General features: G+C 43.5%; 1 protein-coding gene across 4 annotated transcripts in view; it reads left to right on the top strand.

Moving 5' to 3' along the window:
- The window catches only part of LOC135396547 (uncharacterized), a 139,304-nt gene that overhangs the window by 91,074 nt on the left and 29,299 nt on the right, over nucleotides 1-18,931 (top strand). For 3 of the 4 annotated variants that reach the window (XM_064627589.1, XM_064627587.1, XM_064627588.1), the window contains 2 exons: nucleotides 7,157-7,286; nucleotides 8,130-8,197. The exons of the other annotated variant lie outside the window; for it this stretch is intronic. In XM_064627589.1, the coding sequence (XP_064483659.1) occupies nucleotides 7,157-7,286; nucleotides 8,130-8,197 (198 nt within the window). The remainder of the gene's footprint in view (nucleotides 1-7,156; nucleotides 7,287-8,129; nucleotides 8,198-18,931) is intronic. 4 annotated transcript variants of the gene reach the window in all.

Below are 18,931 nucleotides of genomic sequence, written 5' to 3'. Positions count from 1 at the left end.
ATGCCCAGGAGGCCCGTATCACGCAGAAAGCGGAGCACCGCCTTTGTGCCACTCCACTGGCTAGCTCGCTGCACAGGGCAAAGGAGTGTTCCGAGGAAAACGTCCGTACACCCAAGCTCTGAGAGGCATTGCCAGAGCACGGCCCGATGATGAAGGTGACACCGACAGTGGAGGAGTTGATGGGGGTTGTCGTCTTCTACAGCGCAGCAGAGGCAAATGGGAGATGGGACATGGCCCATTTTGAACAGGAGTGAACGGGTGAGGGCAATGTTCAGCCAAAGACGATGTAGAAGGGACTCTTCTTCGCGGGTACAGCGGCAGCCGATGACAAACTCCAGTGAGGGGTCGATGGACTGCAGGAATGCATGAGGTCAGATAGCGTCTACAAGAAACTGACGCGTGCCGTAGCCACAGAGGCGCCGTATTAGAGGGCAACATGCAGAAAAACCAAAAGTCGTATCATGCTCTACACAAAAAAGGTACTGTCAAAGATCAGTGACAGTAAAGAAACACACACACTTCCTCTGTCCTTTCAAGTAACAACCTCTTTTGGGACTTCACAGATTTACACAGATTGCTGAAAGTCTAGCGCTGGAGTGACTTGTGCCATGATTTCTGACACGTGTACAAGGTCACGTCGTATAAAAAATATAGTATCCATCTTTACCACTGAGGTGTACATCATTATCTTGGCACTTGTCATATTTTCTCGAATCTAAGATGACCCCTGAGTCCAGGATGTACAAATTTGGAGAAAAAAAAGTTAACAGATATTGTGACGCAGTGTAACAGTTTGAAACGATGCACAATACCAATTCATCACAGCTTTCTTCACTGCTGTTTTCTTTGTCACTGTCTACTCACAGCTCATTGTGCTCCGTTTCGTTCAGAGCGTTAGACAAACCATACTACAGTTGATCCTCTATATAACGAATTTGTAAATGCTGGCTCTTTGTTTCGTTAAATAGAGAAATTAGTTGCATGGAACACTCCAACCAAACAATGATGGCCGCTGCCACTACCAGCGCCGCGACTGCAAAACGCCATTTGTCATAAAACAGGTATCAAGCTATGAAGGGCGCAAAATTTTTTCATGGTGGAGGGGAAAGACACATGCAGAAGGCTTTCGTTGCCCAAAGACTTAGTTAAATAGAGGCAACCAAACAAATGTATTTAGTTAAATCGAGCGCAAAAATACATTGGCATCTATGGGGACGTGTACGAGCTACGGAAATCCTTCGTTAAACAGAGAATTTCGTTAAATTGACGTTCGTTATTTAGAGGTTCCACTGTACTATTTAAAAGTACACACGACAATGTCGTCATGCACATCGCGCCAACCGTCCAAAATCCACTGGGCCACGCAGCTTTTGATCTCTCCCTGTTGTCTCAGCCATCTTATAACATTTGCTTCCGATACTTGAAACCGCCTTGCCACTGCTAAATTGTTGCCACATTCAGTGGCAAAAGCAACATCTCTGCGTTCAAACCACATGGTTCAAACACCAGCTGGAGCAGTGTTGGTGACGCCATGACAGTCTGTCCCCGTTTGCATTGCTTTGTTTGTTTCGCTCTGGCTGGCGCTGACACACATCGTCCACTGCAATAAACACCGCAACATCGGGGTCAACAACTACAACATGGTACCGGTCAAGTCACGCTATTGGCCCGATCCCGTTGCCTGGATCTCCCCTGACCTCATGGGGCAGATGTTCAAATCTAAGACGACCCTCGACTTTGGAACACACGATTTTGGGAAAAAGAGGTTGTCTTAGATTTGTGAAAATATGGTAACTGCATTCTTCAAGGTTGCATAAAGTCAGCAGTTGTATGCACAGATTTTTTTATCTCCATTACGCTTTCCTGACCGTTCCCATAGAATGGGGCATTTGATAGATACTATGAGCACTACAGAATGAGTTTCGTTTTCACTTTTAGCTTTTCCTTGTGGTGGTGAATAATGAAGCAGGTTCTGCGCCAAGGAGGCAGTGTGGAGATTTTATCTTGGTTGTGGCATCTCATTCCCACGGAGGACCTCTTTCGTAAATGCGCAGTACTCGCGTTTGAAGCATATTTGGGTTCAATTTCATTTATGGGAATGCAAATAATCAATTTTTGTCCTGAATGTGTGTATATGTATAACTCTCACTATTGCTGTTCTTCCTGTCTCAAAAATGACCGGGAGGAATAGAAAATGGGTGAAATAGCAAAATGTGGTACAAGAACAGGAAAGTTGAGGATGAAACTACTGTTTTGTGCAGATATTATGGTGTTTAGTTCTGTTTTACTCCTACAATGAACTCTGTCACTCAGTTACATTAACAACATGGGTGTTGACGTTGTTTTCCACATCTCATGAACTTCTTGATCCAGATTGTTGATATTTGCAGATATTATTTTTGACAAAATTTGCCACATTTTGTATATTTTAGGATTGTAGATTGATATTTTTGTTCCAGATACAGGCGTATCTTCATGAGGTGTCTGCTGTTTGCACAGATTCTTTTTTTTTTTTTTTTGTTCGAAAATAAATTTTGGAAATACATGGATAGCTTTGTTTCTGAAACTTGCATCATTTGATAGGGCATTCATTTGGCTACATTTTTCTATATAGCAACATAATTTGAAGTGGTACTGTCAGCCACAAAATAATATATTTGTCAAAGCACTCAAGATGGCCATTTTTGTGATGGTAAGGAAAGAGTTAATGCCATCAGTAGCAGACACAAGCAAAACAATTTTCTTGTACAACGCACACAATCCTTAGCCAGCTCGGCACAGTAGAAGGGCTATTTCGTTGTCCTATGCTGGGTGCCCAGCCACACAGGTATATGGGGTAATGAATTATCAGATCAGGCTGCTGCAGCTGCAATTTCAAAAGACATCACTCCATTTTAGGTACCCCTGCAGGATATGAGCACTCAAGAAATCATTTTATACAAAATGGCAGGACTTCTGGAGCACACAGACACAACAGAGTCCATTTGATTAACCCTCACATATAAAGTCATGGAGACCGCCCAGCAAATCAGCTCTCGAGTGTTTTATGATCAAGGTTGTGGATAGGCCATATTTTCTTCATTCACAGGTTTTTATTTTATGTAGAGGAGCCACATCAGTGCACGCACTTTGGTGAACTTTCTGTCTTCCATGTCACCATAAATACTCCTGTACGCTTTCTATGAACACCTCCAATGTATGAACACCTATGCTTAGGAACATACCCAATGTCAATGGAAATGTCCTGCTCTTTGTACAACTACTTCGGCGCAGCATGATCTGTGTTGTCCTTGCGCCAGATAAATATAAAATCAAATCAAATCTGTCCTCCATGTACTCATCACGAGTTCATTACCATGACCCATCATCAGCATCACTTCAGAGAATTTTATGCACACTTTTTACCTCTTCGCCCAGTGCTATTGCTTGGGGGTGAGGCTATCATCCTATCATCCCTTTTAGTAGGATTTGTAAACCTTTGTTAGTTTTAGGGTGATGTTTTATGCATTCATAGCCTCTTTGTATTGTACATCACGTTGACTTTAACTAGTTGCATCCACATCATTGTCTTTGATGTGCCATAAAACTTGAATCAGCAGTGCCAGCAGCAGGCCGAGTGGGTGAAAGCATCCTCTCGTTGGTGGTAGCCAAGGTCATGCTGAAGTCTGGGAGGTGGTGGGATCGGATCCTTTCAAATCGCACCACTGACTGTGCTATCTGAGGTGTTCTCTGGGTGTTCCAGACAAATGTCTCGACTTTCTGGACTGTCAGTGGCTTTCCAGGCAAATGTCTGCACAGTTCTCCCTGAAGTCGGCTCAATACGTGTCCCCCCCGTCCGTCCCCCACTCCTTCTTTGCTGTCCTCTCCCCATCTGTCCACATCTTTATGCTGCTCATAACCACAATTGCTCTGCAGCACTAACATGAAAAAAAAAAAGACATCTGCTCCCCCATCTACCAGGAGCTGCTTCACCTTAAAGTGACTCAAAGTGGCTTAAAGTGACCAAGTGACTCAAAGAGAAAACTGGTATTCTTACAGAAGTGCACTGACTAGTGAATACATATGCTTACTACATATATACTATATACTACATAGTATATACTACATATGTACACGTACACGTATACTACATATGTATATACTATATACTACATATGCATAATATGCTTCAGATATGTTACGGATGATTGCATTGTTTATGCAAGTCATAGAAAAGGCAGATGTTAGAGGTGAACGATGGAAATCACCTCAAGTTGTGAGAATAATTAGCACCGGTAGGCAGAACAGGATGTCTGAGATGATGTGGTCATGTGTGTCAGCTTAACCTTAACGGCCATTATTTCAGCAAGGGATATTAGTGGAGTGGAGCAAACTTCAGTATGTCAAATACAGTAGGCTTCTCATCGCCCCATGTATGAAATGAATCAGCCCCTGCAACAGTCGCTTCAAGAGTCCCTTCTCAGACTTGAACAATCCAGACTTTGTGATTTTTCAGTCGAACATAGTGTCACCATCAAATTCTTCATAGAGCTAATGTACTTATCGGACTGTGCTATCACACGAGAACTCTAAGCATGGGAATATCTGGATAAACAGATGAAGCACAGAAAAGTCTGCAGTTTCATTAAGCAACAGTCTGGAGCCAAATTGAAACTAAAAATTGGTTGTCACGTGATTCTGATGATCATTATAATTTCATAGAGATAGATACCTTTCATTAACAGGCAATCGTTTATATGTAGAGCCTGAAGTTTTCAGGAAATATTTTTTTCTAAATTCGGGGAGTAAAAATCGCGTAAATAAACATGTGCTCTAAATTCATGCAAATTCAGGTGGAATAAGTTTCAGTACGCTAAATTCAGGGTGATATCCGGCTCAGTTACTCAAACTAAGTGAACTGGTTTGGTAAAAATTGTGATCTAACTGCATTTGCTGCCAAACAAGTTAGTGTGTTATCCTATCCTACAAAAATCTCAGTGAGGGTGATTTGCTGGGTAAAAATCGGGTTTCACCCTAAAGAGTCAACCTTCAATTCGGGGTGCAAGTTCGGGGAAGAATCGGGTTAAACCCGATTCTTTCAGGTTCTTCAACTTCAGGCTCTATTTATATGTAGTGCTTTCTTGTCTCTCATCATCTGGTAGCAGCAGCAGCAGCAGCTTACAGTTTTTGGTCTGTGAAATGTGCGAGCTGCTGACCTCCAAACAAATTTTGTCTTAGCTATTTGCAAACATTTCTTTGCTCGACTTTATTTTGGAATCATGCCCCTGTGGTACACCCCAGGGTGTGCCTGCTAATGCTTTTTTACATCAAAGCAAAAACAAGATATAAGTTATGTAGTCCTTTTTCTGTGTTTACAGAGATTTGCTGAATGAAACTGTGCACACAGAATCTGCAGACACACACATTATGATCTGACAGAACTCTAAATTCATAGCTGGCAGAGACTTCAAATTGTCCTTTACGACATGTACCGTAATTTCACGCGTATAAGCCGCACCGCAGATAAGCCACAGGACGCGTTTTTTTGGGACGTTTTGAAAATTTTCTGGCAGATAAGCCGCACCCGCAGATAAGCCGCGGGCAATACGAGACCACTGATTTGTGCGACAAAGGAGACCATAGAGAATGCCATAAACCCTGTGGTCCATACTCCGGGATCGGCACAGTGTACAACAGAGGAGGTCAGTTCTGGAGTTCTACCAAGATCAGATTGTGCCCTTGTCGGGTGCTTTTCGTGGACTGAAGAGTCAGTGATCTTCCAGAAGACGTGAATTACTGTCACCACTTTCCTTAAAGCTGCTTGGGGGAATGCACCAGGAAGATCAATCTACTCGAATGTGGACCCATCACTGTTACGCACTGTTCGTGCATCGGCAGGGCAGTGCTGTTCCAGAGACACTGTCGGCCCTTTCGTTAACATCGGCGTATGGGGAAAATACCAGGAAAAAATAGTCATCAGATAAGCCGCACCGGTGGATAAGCCGCAGGGCGCCCGTGAGAAAAAAAATCGCGCATAAGCCGCGGCTAATACGCGTGAAAATACGGTAATGTAAAGGCTGGTCGTTCAAGTGAATAGCAACCGCAAAAGTAGGTGCAGTTGAGCTTCCTCGCATATTATCGAAAGTATATAATGTTTTTGAGTCGTTTTCTGAAGGGGGATCAGTATCATGTACCACTACCATTTTGACATTAACATTCTTCTTGGCGTGTTTCTTCGACATATGTTCTCATGTGCACTCTCTTACAACAAATGTTACAGACAATGGGATTGGGAAAGGTGCAGTCTGGCAGACGATGGTCCCCCCCTCCCTCCTCGCATCTGTTACAAGTGCTTTTCGTAACAATTCTAATAATTCTGCAATGAATGATGTTGCTGGACGTGTCCTACAACCTATAATAAAGCAGTTAGAAGCAGAAGTCATGTTTGACATTTCACCACGATTTCACCACAATCAAAAACAGATCTCTTTTTGTTGCACTGCTCATTTAAAAGCAGGGCTTCTACACAAAAATGATAGTCACATCACGCAGCACTGATTTGCGACAAATTACTTTATTGATGAGGGTATCCGTTTTAGGTTCTTAAGCCTCCATTGCTAGCATCGTCGATTGGACACTATTTTTCATATCCGTGTAAGAGCTCAACCATCTAGAAACTGGTGTACTTTATTAGACTAATAAACTCATCTGCATAAATATGTTTTCCTCTTAGTCTTTTTATTTGTCTCCTCAAATAATAGATCGCCTTCTTCCATGTTGTTCAAGGGGGGTCGCATCCGGAAACCCATCTATGAAACATATCACTATGTTTGGCATATACCCACAATCTACTTGTCTAATTTTTTGTTTAAAAAATGCTGACTTATTAAATAAACAAATTTTAAAAATCACGCTTCTTAAAATAAAAAATGTGCTGCTTCTGCGGCTGCAGAGACTCCGGCCAATGCCAGGTGTTGTCCTCTCATAACAAGGACGTATTTTGTTCTTGATAACTGATAACTGATAACTTTGTAGACATTTAAGAGTTCTCCAAGCACACAGTATTGTAATGCCTGAGGCACTTCTAAAAGCACGCTTCTGCAACACTGCGAGCACTTCTTTTTTTCCAACTGAAAATGAATAATTGTCCACATATTTTTTGTGTGTGTTTTCATAGGATGAAGATTCGCTTGATGTTATTTCTGCTCTTGCGGACATCCTCATTGAGGTACCTGAATGGGAAATAGACCATGTTGAGGCAACCTGCCTCTCTTGCTGTGAATGTAGGATGAACCCCATTGACTTAGGTACAGTAGAATGAATATTATAGAAAACCATGTTTTCCTTGTTTTTCTGTACTTCTGTAGATGTTCATCGACATGCGTAGTGATGGGACTGTCAAGTGGTGGCAGCGTATGCTTTAAATTTTAATACTTGGTCACTTGTTAGATTACATAATTTTCTGATGCAGCAAATGAAGTTGCAAAAAGCATGGTTTCACTGCTTTATGTGTCGCATTCTGTTTATGTTGGCAGCACACTCTTACAATTGCTCTATCAACAGTAATGTAGATGGTTCCAGAAACAAAAGTTGAACTGATTTCGAACAATAAGACACTTTATTGCCATCGAACGAAGGAAAGATGTTAATCGCAGAGCCGCAACATTCAAATTCCTCACCTCCACCACCTCGTTTTGTATGTATATTAAGGAAGGCGATGAACCCTAGCCCTTGAAAACCTAGAACAAGTGCCTTACTATAAGCAATCATTGGATCTAAACATACAATACAAGATTTGAACCTAATTCAAAGTAAACTATTTTGTCCTAATTGTTGAGTCAGTCTTTGCAATTTAGAGTACTGCGTAAAATGTTCTCCCGTTTCTGTTTGAGCACCTGCATCAGTGAATGGTGTGAGGGAGAGTGAATTTTGTATGTCATTTGCCAGTTTGCACCTTCTGCACAATCCCCTGGTATGTTCACTAGGAGATGTCGTTGGTAGCACCCCTGACCAACAACACGTGGGATCATGTCCCGTCTTTTTGTTGACTTCTGTCTTTTAGTTGCTGTCAGCCCTGTATCTTAATAAATTACTAATGCAATTATTACACTGTACTGTACTGTATCACATCACATTGTGTTGTATTGCAGCTGTGAGTGAGGTGCAGCAGGAACTGGTTCGTGAGTGCACTGGAGCACTGTTTTGGAAACAGGAGAGGGTAAGTGATGTCATCTATGGGAAACCTGATTTTATGCACAATTCGTCTACTACGTAGTAGCATCACAATGAGCTGTAAGCTGCAGGGAGAAACGTGATAAATCTGCCCAAAGCAAGGCACTACAATAGATTTTGCTGTACATACATGTACTAAGTATATTGAAATGCCATTAGTGCCAATACGAAGAGACATCTTCTGTTATGATTGTTGTTGTACTCTAGCCATAGTGGCCCCTTCACTAAGGCCTTTTGAAAAGGCAAGGAGTATTTTGCACTTTATGAGATACCGTTTACAAAGCACCCGAATGACTGTGTCTATAACACATGTTGCTAAATATGCTTGCCTAGTAGCACGCTGTCAGTAAAAATAGGACAAAAAAAATGGCAATGCTTGTTGCACTCAATGCACAAGTCTCTGTTCTTGCCTTTCATACAGACTGAGCCATGTGGAACCAGAGGAAAAAATGAGAACAATGCTATTATCTGCCATCTTTTCTTTTGTCACCCATCTTCATTCAGAATCATATAGCAGCAGATTACTAGGCTTCGAACAATGCCTTCTAGCAAGGCACAGGACTTGCAGGGTTTGCGCATTGCCAGACAGCAGGTGTAAGCCACAAGAGCTTTAGACTGTCACATTAAGGCTTCGGTTTCACTCTTCCCTTTCCTGTCCTAGTTCTATATTTGGTTTGCAGGGGTGCCACCTCCTCGTGACTCGGCCTCGAAGACCCTCGTGCAGGTTCTCGTAAACGTTCTTCCAGCTAATCTCTTTTGTACTTCTATAATGAAGGTCGTTCGCAGCAAAAGGGGACTTACAGTCGACTCTCATTTACGTGGCACCAATGGTTCCTGGAGAGAATGTCTGGATAGCTGGGCACTCAGATACGTGAAACACTGAGGATTTGCAAACTGTGCGGGATCCGCTCTGAAAGGTCTAAATCTCTCCTTAGGGGATCAAGACGAACCTGTAGTCAGCCTATTTTGTACCTTTCGTGCTACATGCCACAATGTGCTACTCGCGCGCTCAATGCATACTTCATCATGCTATTTGTTGTGACGTTCATTGGCTATTCCAGCCTGAACATCGGCATGAAGTACATGACCGTCGTGGCGCTCCCCATGGGGTAAGAAAACAAAATATAATTACATTTTCTAAACATCATAGAACGAACAGGGAAAATAGAGCTAGTATTCAGTAGTTACATACACAATACGAAGTTGCATACTCGGACCTGACATGTAAGGTAAATGATAGAATACCCAGCCTTCAAGTAATAATAATGATAAAATGATACTGTGTACTGCCGTAATGTTTGTACCTCGGGCCGCGCGCACAGTCAAATGACACGGCTTGACTTGTCATCTGCTCAAAGCAACCTCTAAATATATCAGAGACAAAGGAACGTATTTTTGTGCTCGAGATACTTGTAGGTATGAGGTGACTCCCTTCCAAGCTCATGTGGCCTCTCATTGGCTCTAATTTTCTAATTTAATCAACTGAACGATAAAATAATGCAAATAATTTCGTAAACGCCGGCTAAGGTCGGCTGCTGGAGTAATGTTACGTCTCAGTAGGTCACATTGCAAATATGTACGTGTAAACGTAAAGATGCAAATTTTCCAGAAAACTTGCTGGAAAAGCACTCTTTCAGGGTATTTTAGAAATCAGATTGGGAAAGAAAACGGAACTGTCGCATTAGTACGACTTGCCGTTTCCGGTGTCCCGAGTGAACTACATATACACTCAATGGATGTAATAGCCCAGGGACTTTGGCCTCTTTGTGCCTTGGATGGAGGTAAAGCACGGCTAAATGGAAGGTCCCTGCACTAAGTCAGTCTAAGTCCGCGCAAAATAATTGGCCGGCCACAGGTGCGTACATGCTCGACAATTTCTCATCATTGAAGCACTGAATCATGTCTATTGCTGGCTCCATTAGCTCTCTCTCTCTCTCACACATATACGCAAATAATACGCCGGCCACAGGCGCGTACATGCTCGACAATTGCTCATCATTGAAGCACTGAATCATGTCTATTGCTGGCTCCATTAGCTCTCTCTCTCTCTCACACATATACGCAAATAATACGCCGGCCACAGGCGCGTACATGCTCGACAATTTCTCATCATTGAAGCACTGAATCATGTCTATTGCTGGCTCCATTAGCTCTCTCTCTCTCTCTCTCTCTCTCACACATATACGCAAATAATACGCCGGCCACAGGCGCGTACATGCTCGACAATTGCTCATCGTTGAAGCACTGAATCATGTCTATTGCTGGCTCCATTAGCTCTCTCTCTCTCTCTCACACACACATATACGCAAATAATACGCCGGCCACAGGCGCGTACATGCTCGACAATTGCTCATCGTTGAAGCACTGAATCATGTCTATTGCTGGCTCCATTAGCTCTCTCTCTCTCTCTCTCTAAAGATGCAAATTTTCCAGAAAACTTGCTGGAAAAGCACTCTTTCAGGGTATTTTAGAAATCAGATTGGGAAAGAAAACGGAACTGTCGCATTAGTACGACTTGCCGTTTCCGGTGTCCCGAGTGAACTACATATACACTCAATGGATGTAATAGCCCAGGGACTTTGGCCTCTTTGTGCCTTGGATGGAGGTAAAGCACGGCTAAATGGAAGGTCCCTGCACTGAGTCAGTCTAAGTCCGCGCAAAATAATTGGCCGGCCACAGGTGCGTACATGCTCGACAATTTCTCATCATTGAAGCACTGAATCATGTCTATTGCTGGCTCCATTAGCTCTCTCTCTCTCTCTCTCACACATATACGCAAATAATACGCTGGCCACAGGCGCGTACATGCTCGACAATTGCTCATCATTGAAGCACTGAATCATGTCTATTGCTGGCTCCATTAGCTCTCTCTCTCTCTCTCTCACACATATACGCAAATAATACGCCGGCCACAGGCGCGTACATGCTCGACAATTTCTCATCATTGAAGCACTGAATCATGTCTATTGCTGGCTCCATTAGCTCTCTCTCTCTCTCTCTCCCACACATATACGCAAATAATACGCCGGCCACAGGCGCGTACATGCTCGACAATTGCTCATCGTTGAAGCACTGAATCATGTCTATTGCTGGCTCCATTAGCTCTCTCTCTCTCTCTCTCTAAAGATGCAAATTTTCCAGAAAACTTGCTGGAAAAGCACTCTTTCAGGGTATTTTAGAAATCAGATTGGGAAAGAAAACGGAACTGTCGCATTAGTACGACTTGCCGTTTCCGGTGTCCCGAGTGAACTACATATACACTCAATGGATGTAATAGCCCAGGGACTTTGGCCTCTTTGTGCCTTGGATGGAGGTAAAGCACGGCTAAATGGAAGGTCCCTGCACTGAGTCAGTCTAAGTCCGCGCAAAATAATTGGCCGGCCACAGGTGCGTACATGCTCGACAATTTCCCATCGTTGAAGCACTGAATCGTGTCTATTGCTGGCTCCATTAGCTCTCTCTCTCTCTCTCTCTCACACATATACGCAAATAATACGCCGGCCACAGGCGCGTACATGCTCGACAATTGCTCATCGTTGAAGCACTGAATCATGTCTATTGCTGGCTCCATTAGCTCTCTCTCTCTCTCTCTAAAGATGCAAATTTTCCAGAAAACTTGCTGGAAAAGCATTCTTTCAGGGTATTTTAGAAATCAGATTGGGAAAGAAAACGGAACTGTCGCATTAGTACGACTTGCCGTTTCCGGTGTCCCGAGTGAACTACATATACACTCAATGGATGTAATAGCCCAGGGACTTTGGCCTCTTTGTGCCTTGGATGGAGGTAAAGCACGGCTAAATGGAAGGTCCCTGCACTGAGTCAGTCTAAGTCCGCGCAAAATAATTGGCCGGCCACAGGTGTGTACATGCTCGACAATTTCTCATCGTTGAAGCACTGAATCATGTCTATTGCTGGCTCTATTAGCTCTCTCTCTCTCTCTCCCTCACTCTCTCTCCCTCACTCTCACTTCCTCACTCTCACTCATTCACTCTCACACTCACACATTTTTCTGTCACTGTTGAAGAAAGGGGGTATGCTTATTAAAAAAGGAAAGGTGCTACTGAAAAGGACTAATCTGCTCTGATTTGTTACTTCACTACAAAAACCTCTGTTATTGTAATTACGTGTGTGTTGGGGGGGGAGGGGGGGGGGGTACAACAGCATGCGCATACGTGTTTCGACAAGGTGTGCTGCTCTATCTGCGTGCGAACTGATATACCTGCAACAATACATGTAGTGTAATATGATATATACAGTAAAACCCGCGGATAACGATATCTCGTATTGCGGTATCCCTCGTAAAGCGATGGCTTATGATTTTATCGTCAAGATATACATTGTTTCTATGGGTAAACGACCGGCATACAGCGATGGAGACCGCAGTTCCGAGTACTCTTATAACGATGTTGGACGCTGTCCCGTCCGCGTAACCTCACGGTGAAAATCGTCGCAATGAGATACAGTAGAATCTCGACAATACGAGTCTCACGAGCTAGCGGAAAAAAATTCATCTACCCGCGAGTCGTGCGACAGCGTTCTAAAGAGAGCTTCTCCAGTCGCAGGCTTTAGGTGAAGCCGACTTGCGGAATGGTGACGTGTAATGTTGCCAGAAGTTGTCCTGATATGTTCCCTGGTTCCCTCCACGGGTTCTGGTTGCTGGTTTCCCAAGTCAGTGCGATGTCACATAGCTTAGCGTTTTTTAAGCATCTGTTTCTTTTTCTTTTGTTACATGCGGGGTGGCGCGCAAGTTTTGGGGGACGCGTTATTTAGGTCAGCCCTCGTTTAACGATGTATCCCGTATAACGATGGAATTCGCGATTACTGTCAATATTGTTATACGCGGGTTTCACTGTAATATAATAAAGGAATTATGTAATTAATGCTAATGGAAGTTATGAAATATAATACATTCTTAGCCAGGCATTTGCTGTCGAGGTCCAGCCAACTAGGGAATCTGTAATCTCTGCATGAATACGGTATAGAATCATGCCGTATGGACACATGAGCACTGAGAAATATTGAAGAAAACAATCAGTGTTACGCGCCCGAGAGAAAATGCCAAATCGCAAACTAAGGAGTAAACTTCTCGCAGTAGGTGCAGTTCTCTGAAAAATCTCCAACCATATGTTTATTCAAAAGACCTTGGAAAATGAAAGGGGCAAAAAAATTTCAGTATCTGCGAGTAAGAACGAATGCCGGGAAAGTGCTTCCTCTGTACTCGCTGACACGAAACTTTGATGGATGAAAATAGAGAAGAAAATATGAAGTATCAGTGTTTCATTTCTCTAGGTGCATCAAACACAAATAAGTACGCTAGTAGTACTAAAACTCATCAGTGAATATAATTATGGGCAAAGCCGTTCACAATGCCAAAAAGTTGTGTACATACACTATAATTCACAAGCAGCACTACGGTCAAACTCCTTTACAACGAACGCCTTTATAACGCAAAGAACGTTATAACGAACGTTTTTCACGGTCTGGTCTGGCGCCCATAGGATTCAATGTATACTTCGGACATTTATAACAAATGTACCGAAATAACGAAGTGGTTTTGAAGTTGGTAGGGCGAAATTTGCGACCTTTACAACGAAGTTTTGCAAGCAAATGTCGAATTGCGAACTTTTTGAGAGCGTTTCTCATTCCGACGCGGCGTGCTCGGTGCCACAGATGGCGGTTCCGCGGGGGTCATAAAAGGCAGGTAGAGAGAGCAGGTGTTCATCCTCCTGGCATTTGTCCTACTGGATGACTTGTTCAGGCGGGTGTGGCACTGTCTGCATTCGTGGACCTTGCTTCCTGTGCTACCTGCTTCTTGTGGGCAGGCCGTATGAGGTCAGACACGCGAAACAACGGTAACGCTGCGCCATCTCTTAGGCGAGAGCAGAGGCTTGGGAAGTGCCTGCCCTCCGCATCTTCCTATTGGCCAGCATCAAGGAGGCGGAGCCTCCCTCACTCTTGGTCATCAAACGCAAGGATAGTCGCGGAAAAAATTCATATCAAAAGAATGAAACCAAAATGAAAATTGAGACAAGAAAATAGACAGTGACTGTTCATTTTTCATTACTGTCAGTGAAAGGGGCCGGTCGTAACGCTTTTGTGTCTTCGTTTTTGGCCTATGCTTCCAAAATTCACGAGATGGTTCAAAAGGCCCAGGACGAGCTTTCCACCAGCGATACGTGCGCTCGTAAAGCGAGCTTCTCCTAAAACACACAGGCATTAGGTGAAGCCGACTTGCGGAATGGTGACGTTTAATGTTGCCAGAAGCTGTCCTGATATGCTCCCTCCACGTGTTCTGGTCGCTGTTTTCATTACACAGCTTCGCGGTTTATTGTTGCGAGGGTGGTAAAAAGGTTAAAACAGAGATAAGATTGCATGTCTATTGTAGGTTGAATTTCCGTGGTCTCCTGGAGTTCGTTATAAAGGAGTTTGACTCTAGTTGGAGTTAGACTGACGCCAGCCTCCGCCGACCGGCACTTTGCTGTAGGATTCGGTTCCGGTTTGAATTAGCGCCACCCCCGGAGACCTTTGGAGTTGCTACCATGAACGCTTCCAAACCGACTCTGTAGATGGCGCTGAACTCCGTTTTCATCAGTGATTTGAAAGCGTCGTAACTCGCATATTAATGTTCCTATCGCGCTACAATTTTCAGGATCAGTTAAACACATAATTGTGCGTATCCAGGAGATAGCTTGACCTTTGCTGGACATTAGAAGGGTCTGAAAGGACGAGCGCCAGAAGTGCGTTTTTTCACCGTCAAAAACAAGCACGTGTAAGTTATAAGTATCGTATACCAAAAACATTGCAACGTACGTGCCTTCCGATATGATGAAGCTACATGATGCAAAAAAAGTGACCGTGATATCTTGATTTGTTTCCGTCAAATCTTGCTACGGCCAACAGCAATTATGGAAGATTTTGTCATGTTGCCGGCTTTATAAAATCATTATCAGAAATTGGAGAACGTACATGCCTAGCCAAGGAAAGCAGCTTTCTAATCGTATCAGTTTCTTTAAGTATGGGCAAACACGAGCGATGGAATCTTGCTACGGAAACTCCAATTTTCAGTGGGGCCGCAGCCTTAAGGGCGTCTAGACCAGGGAAGGGTAACGGTAATGGTAACGGAAACAGAAACGGTATATTACCGAAATTGGAGATGGTAACGATAGCGGAAACGCATACCACTGTCCTCCATTACCGGAAACAGAAACAGAAACGAATTTATCGTCCGGTACTGAATTCGGGTAATGGCTATTCCTGTGTGCGGTGACATTTGAGTGACTTTTCATTTTTTCGTTTTTGTTTTGATGACTCCATTCTATGTAATACTCTAAATACTACCCGAGAGCATGGAAATGGAGCAATATTGGATCTCGAGGGTGCATACGTCGCTTACGTCGTCCCAGTCCTCATAACTTCATGACATCAACATATGACTATACTCCACCATAGCACGAGGATGACAGCCTACGATTTTCAGTTACTTATTTTGTGCTTTTTTTTTTTTTTTTTTTTTGCCATGGCAGTATTATTTACTAGTGAGAGCGTCCGCTTATCAATGCGACATTGGATGAAGCACCTATCTTGAGTTGCTAAACTCCGAGTGACTGAAGACTGATGACATGTTCCTACTTTTTCTTTTCTTTTTTTTCTTGCAAGATGTGCGCAACCCAACGACGTAAAGTTATTTGTGTAGTGTATATGTGTGACACCGAAGCAGCACTTGGGCAAAACAAGGTGCTGATAGAGCCGGACGGGCTGTCCTCCCGCAGCTCTGTAACAACCGTTCCATTACCGGAAACAGTAACAGAAACGTAACTGAAACGAAATTGAAAGGCCGGTATCAGAAACGGATAACGAAAACGAAAATATAGCAGTAACGAAAATGGAAACTAACCAAAATACGTCCGTTATCCTTCCCTGGTCTAGACTAGTGTCACACATACACAAAATGGAACGACTGTTGCGAGTGTAAGCCTGCTGAAGGGGACTGATATGCATGAAGCACTACTAAGTAATAAAAAAAAAAATTTTCAGGTTTCAACTTTAGGGCATGTTATTTTGTACCCAAAATTTCTAATTGTTTGCATGAAATTTTTCTTTGATGTACATATTTTTGATATATGGAACTATTCAATATTTAACAATTTTCAAATACTCTACATTTTACAAGTGTGCAGAGTCACTTTGATAATCCGTCACAAAGAAGGCTTATATCTAACATTGGAACACAACGAAAGGACTAAGGTAAGGACAGCCAGAAGGATTGCTACGCCCACTGAAGCAATGCAGCAGAGCTCCTGACCTGAAGAAGATAACGCAGGAGTTCCAAGACACACAAACTAAGCTCCTTCTGGCTGATCAAGAAGGCTGCTTTGTGGCAGTGACAGATGAAGCCTTCAGAGCTAGATCAAACATCACGATCGACAAGAATTTAAAAAAAGTTCCTGGTAGGCCGTCGAGAAATGGTACTGTAATTTCAGGCATATAAGCCGCACCGCAGATAACCCGCTGGGCCCGTTTCTAGGAACGTTTTGATAATTATAGGGCAGATGAGCCGTACTCGCAGATAAGCTGCGGGCAATACGACGCGACTGATTTGGGAGACAAAGGAGACCATAGAGAAGGCCATAAGCCCTGTGGTTCATACTCAGGGGGTCGGCATGGTGTACAACAAAGGAGGTCAGTTCTAGTGTTCTACCAAGATTGGATTGTGCCCTTGTTGCGTGTTTTTCATGGATCGACGGGTCAGTGGCCTTCCAGAATACCGTAATTTCATGCGTATTAGCCGCGGCTCATGCGCGATTTTTTTTCTCACAGGCGCTCTGTGACTTATCTGATAACTATTTTTTCCTGGTACTTTCCCCGTACGCCGGTTTTAACGAAAGGGCCTACAGTGTCTCTGGAACAGCACTACCCTGCCGATGCACAAACAGTGCGTAACAGGGAGGGGTCCACATTTGAGTAGATTGATCTTCCTGGTACATTCCCCCAAGCAGCTTTAATGAAACTGGTGACAGTGATTCACGACTTCTGGAAGATGAAATCCATGAAAAACGCCCAACAAGGGCACCATCCGATCTTGGTAGAACTCTATAGATCTGACCTCCTTTGTTGCACACTATGCTGACCCCAGAGTATGGACCACAGGGTATGGCCTTCTCTATGGTCTTCTTTGTCGCACAAATCAGTCCGCTTCGTATTGCCCGCGGCTTATCTGCGAGTGCGGCTTATCTGCCATAAAATTTTCAAAACATTCCTAAAAACGCGTCTTGCGGCTTATACACGTGAAATTACGGTACATGAATCACTGTCACCACTTTCGTTAAAGCTGCTTGGGGGAAGGCACCAGGAAGGTCAGTCTACTCGAATGTGGATGGGTCCCTGTTACGCATTGGCAGGGCAGTGCTGTTCCAGAGACACTGTCGGCCCTTTTGTTAAAACCGGTGTATGGGAAAAATACCAGGGAAAAATAGTCATGAGATAAGCCACACCGGTGGACAAGCTGCAGAGCGCCCATGAAAAAAATAATTTTTGCATAAGCCACGGCTAATACACGTGAAATTACGGTAAATTCTAAGTTCTGAAGAATCCAGTCTGGACATGTTGGCCAAAGACATCAGAGAACACACGAAAGGATGTCTACAAACCAATTTTTTTGTAAAGACACACAAGGATCAACTGCCATTGAGAGTGATAGTGTCTGAGAGAGGCATGTGGCAAGGTGTGTTCAGTAAGTGGTTGCAGAAAGGGCTTAAAAACATTGGCATCGACGATCCCTGCTTGCCGTGGAACTCACAGTAGCTAGTGGATACTCTAAGAGAAGAGAGAGAACCATCACTGAACCTCATTTCCATAGATGTCACAGACTTATACTATAGTTTGGATCCGAGTGAGATGGTAAAGATTGTGGAGTAGGCTATTGATGTGACAGGTCAGATTGCCTCCCAAAATGCTGTGGGTGTTTCCAAAGAAGCGTTTTTAGACTTTATTAAGTTATATTTAGAATCTGCCTACATAGAGTTTGAAGATTCAGTGTATGTTCAGAAGAAGGCAGTGACAATAGGCTCCTCTATAACTTCTTATTCTTAGTGATATTTATCTAGCAAGTGTTGATAAGAGGATCATGAGTCTCATGGAAAGTGAGCAAAAGGGCAAGTTTTTCAAGATTTGGATGTACGTTGACGATTTCCTTGTAGTATGGGACGGTGACCTAAGCAGAGAACAGGTGCTGAGGATATTCACGGGATGTGGTGGGTCTTGAATTTACTATGCAAACACCTTCTGAGCAACGTTTACAGTTTCTAGATTTGAGGCTATTTCAAAGAAAAGAACATACCGTGTTTACCCGAATGTTAGTCGACCTGAATGTAAGTCGACCCCCCCACTTCAAGATTCATGAAAATGAAAACAATGTTTTGTGGTAACGAAAACGTAAAAAGTTTATTCATCACCGGAAGACTCCTCCTCGATCTCATCGGAGGTGTAGCAGACGTCGTCGTCAATAGTCACATAGTCGACACTTCTTGAATGTACGAATGACCATGTCGCACAGTGCTGCTGCCCAAGCCGCCGAAATCCCATCTGCAGACCTCGGACAGCGACACGCGCTTGACCCGCCCGCCCTGTCGGGGTCATCTTGCGCTCTCCTCTTGCCAACCATTCGTTGTACAGACGCCTGACATAGCTTTCGAACGGTTTGCTTAAGCTGACCTCAAGCAGT

The sequence above is a fragment of the Ornithodoros turicata genome, chromosome 6, assembly GCF_037126465.1.
Source record: "Ornithodoros turicata isolate Travis chromosome 6, ASM3712646v1, whole genome shotgun sequence".
NCBI classification, from domain to species: Eukaryota; Metazoa; Arthropoda; class Arachnida; order Ixodida; family Argasidae; genus Ornithodoros; species Ornithodoros turicata.
This window is presented reverse-complemented; position numbering and strand designations above follow the sequence as displayed.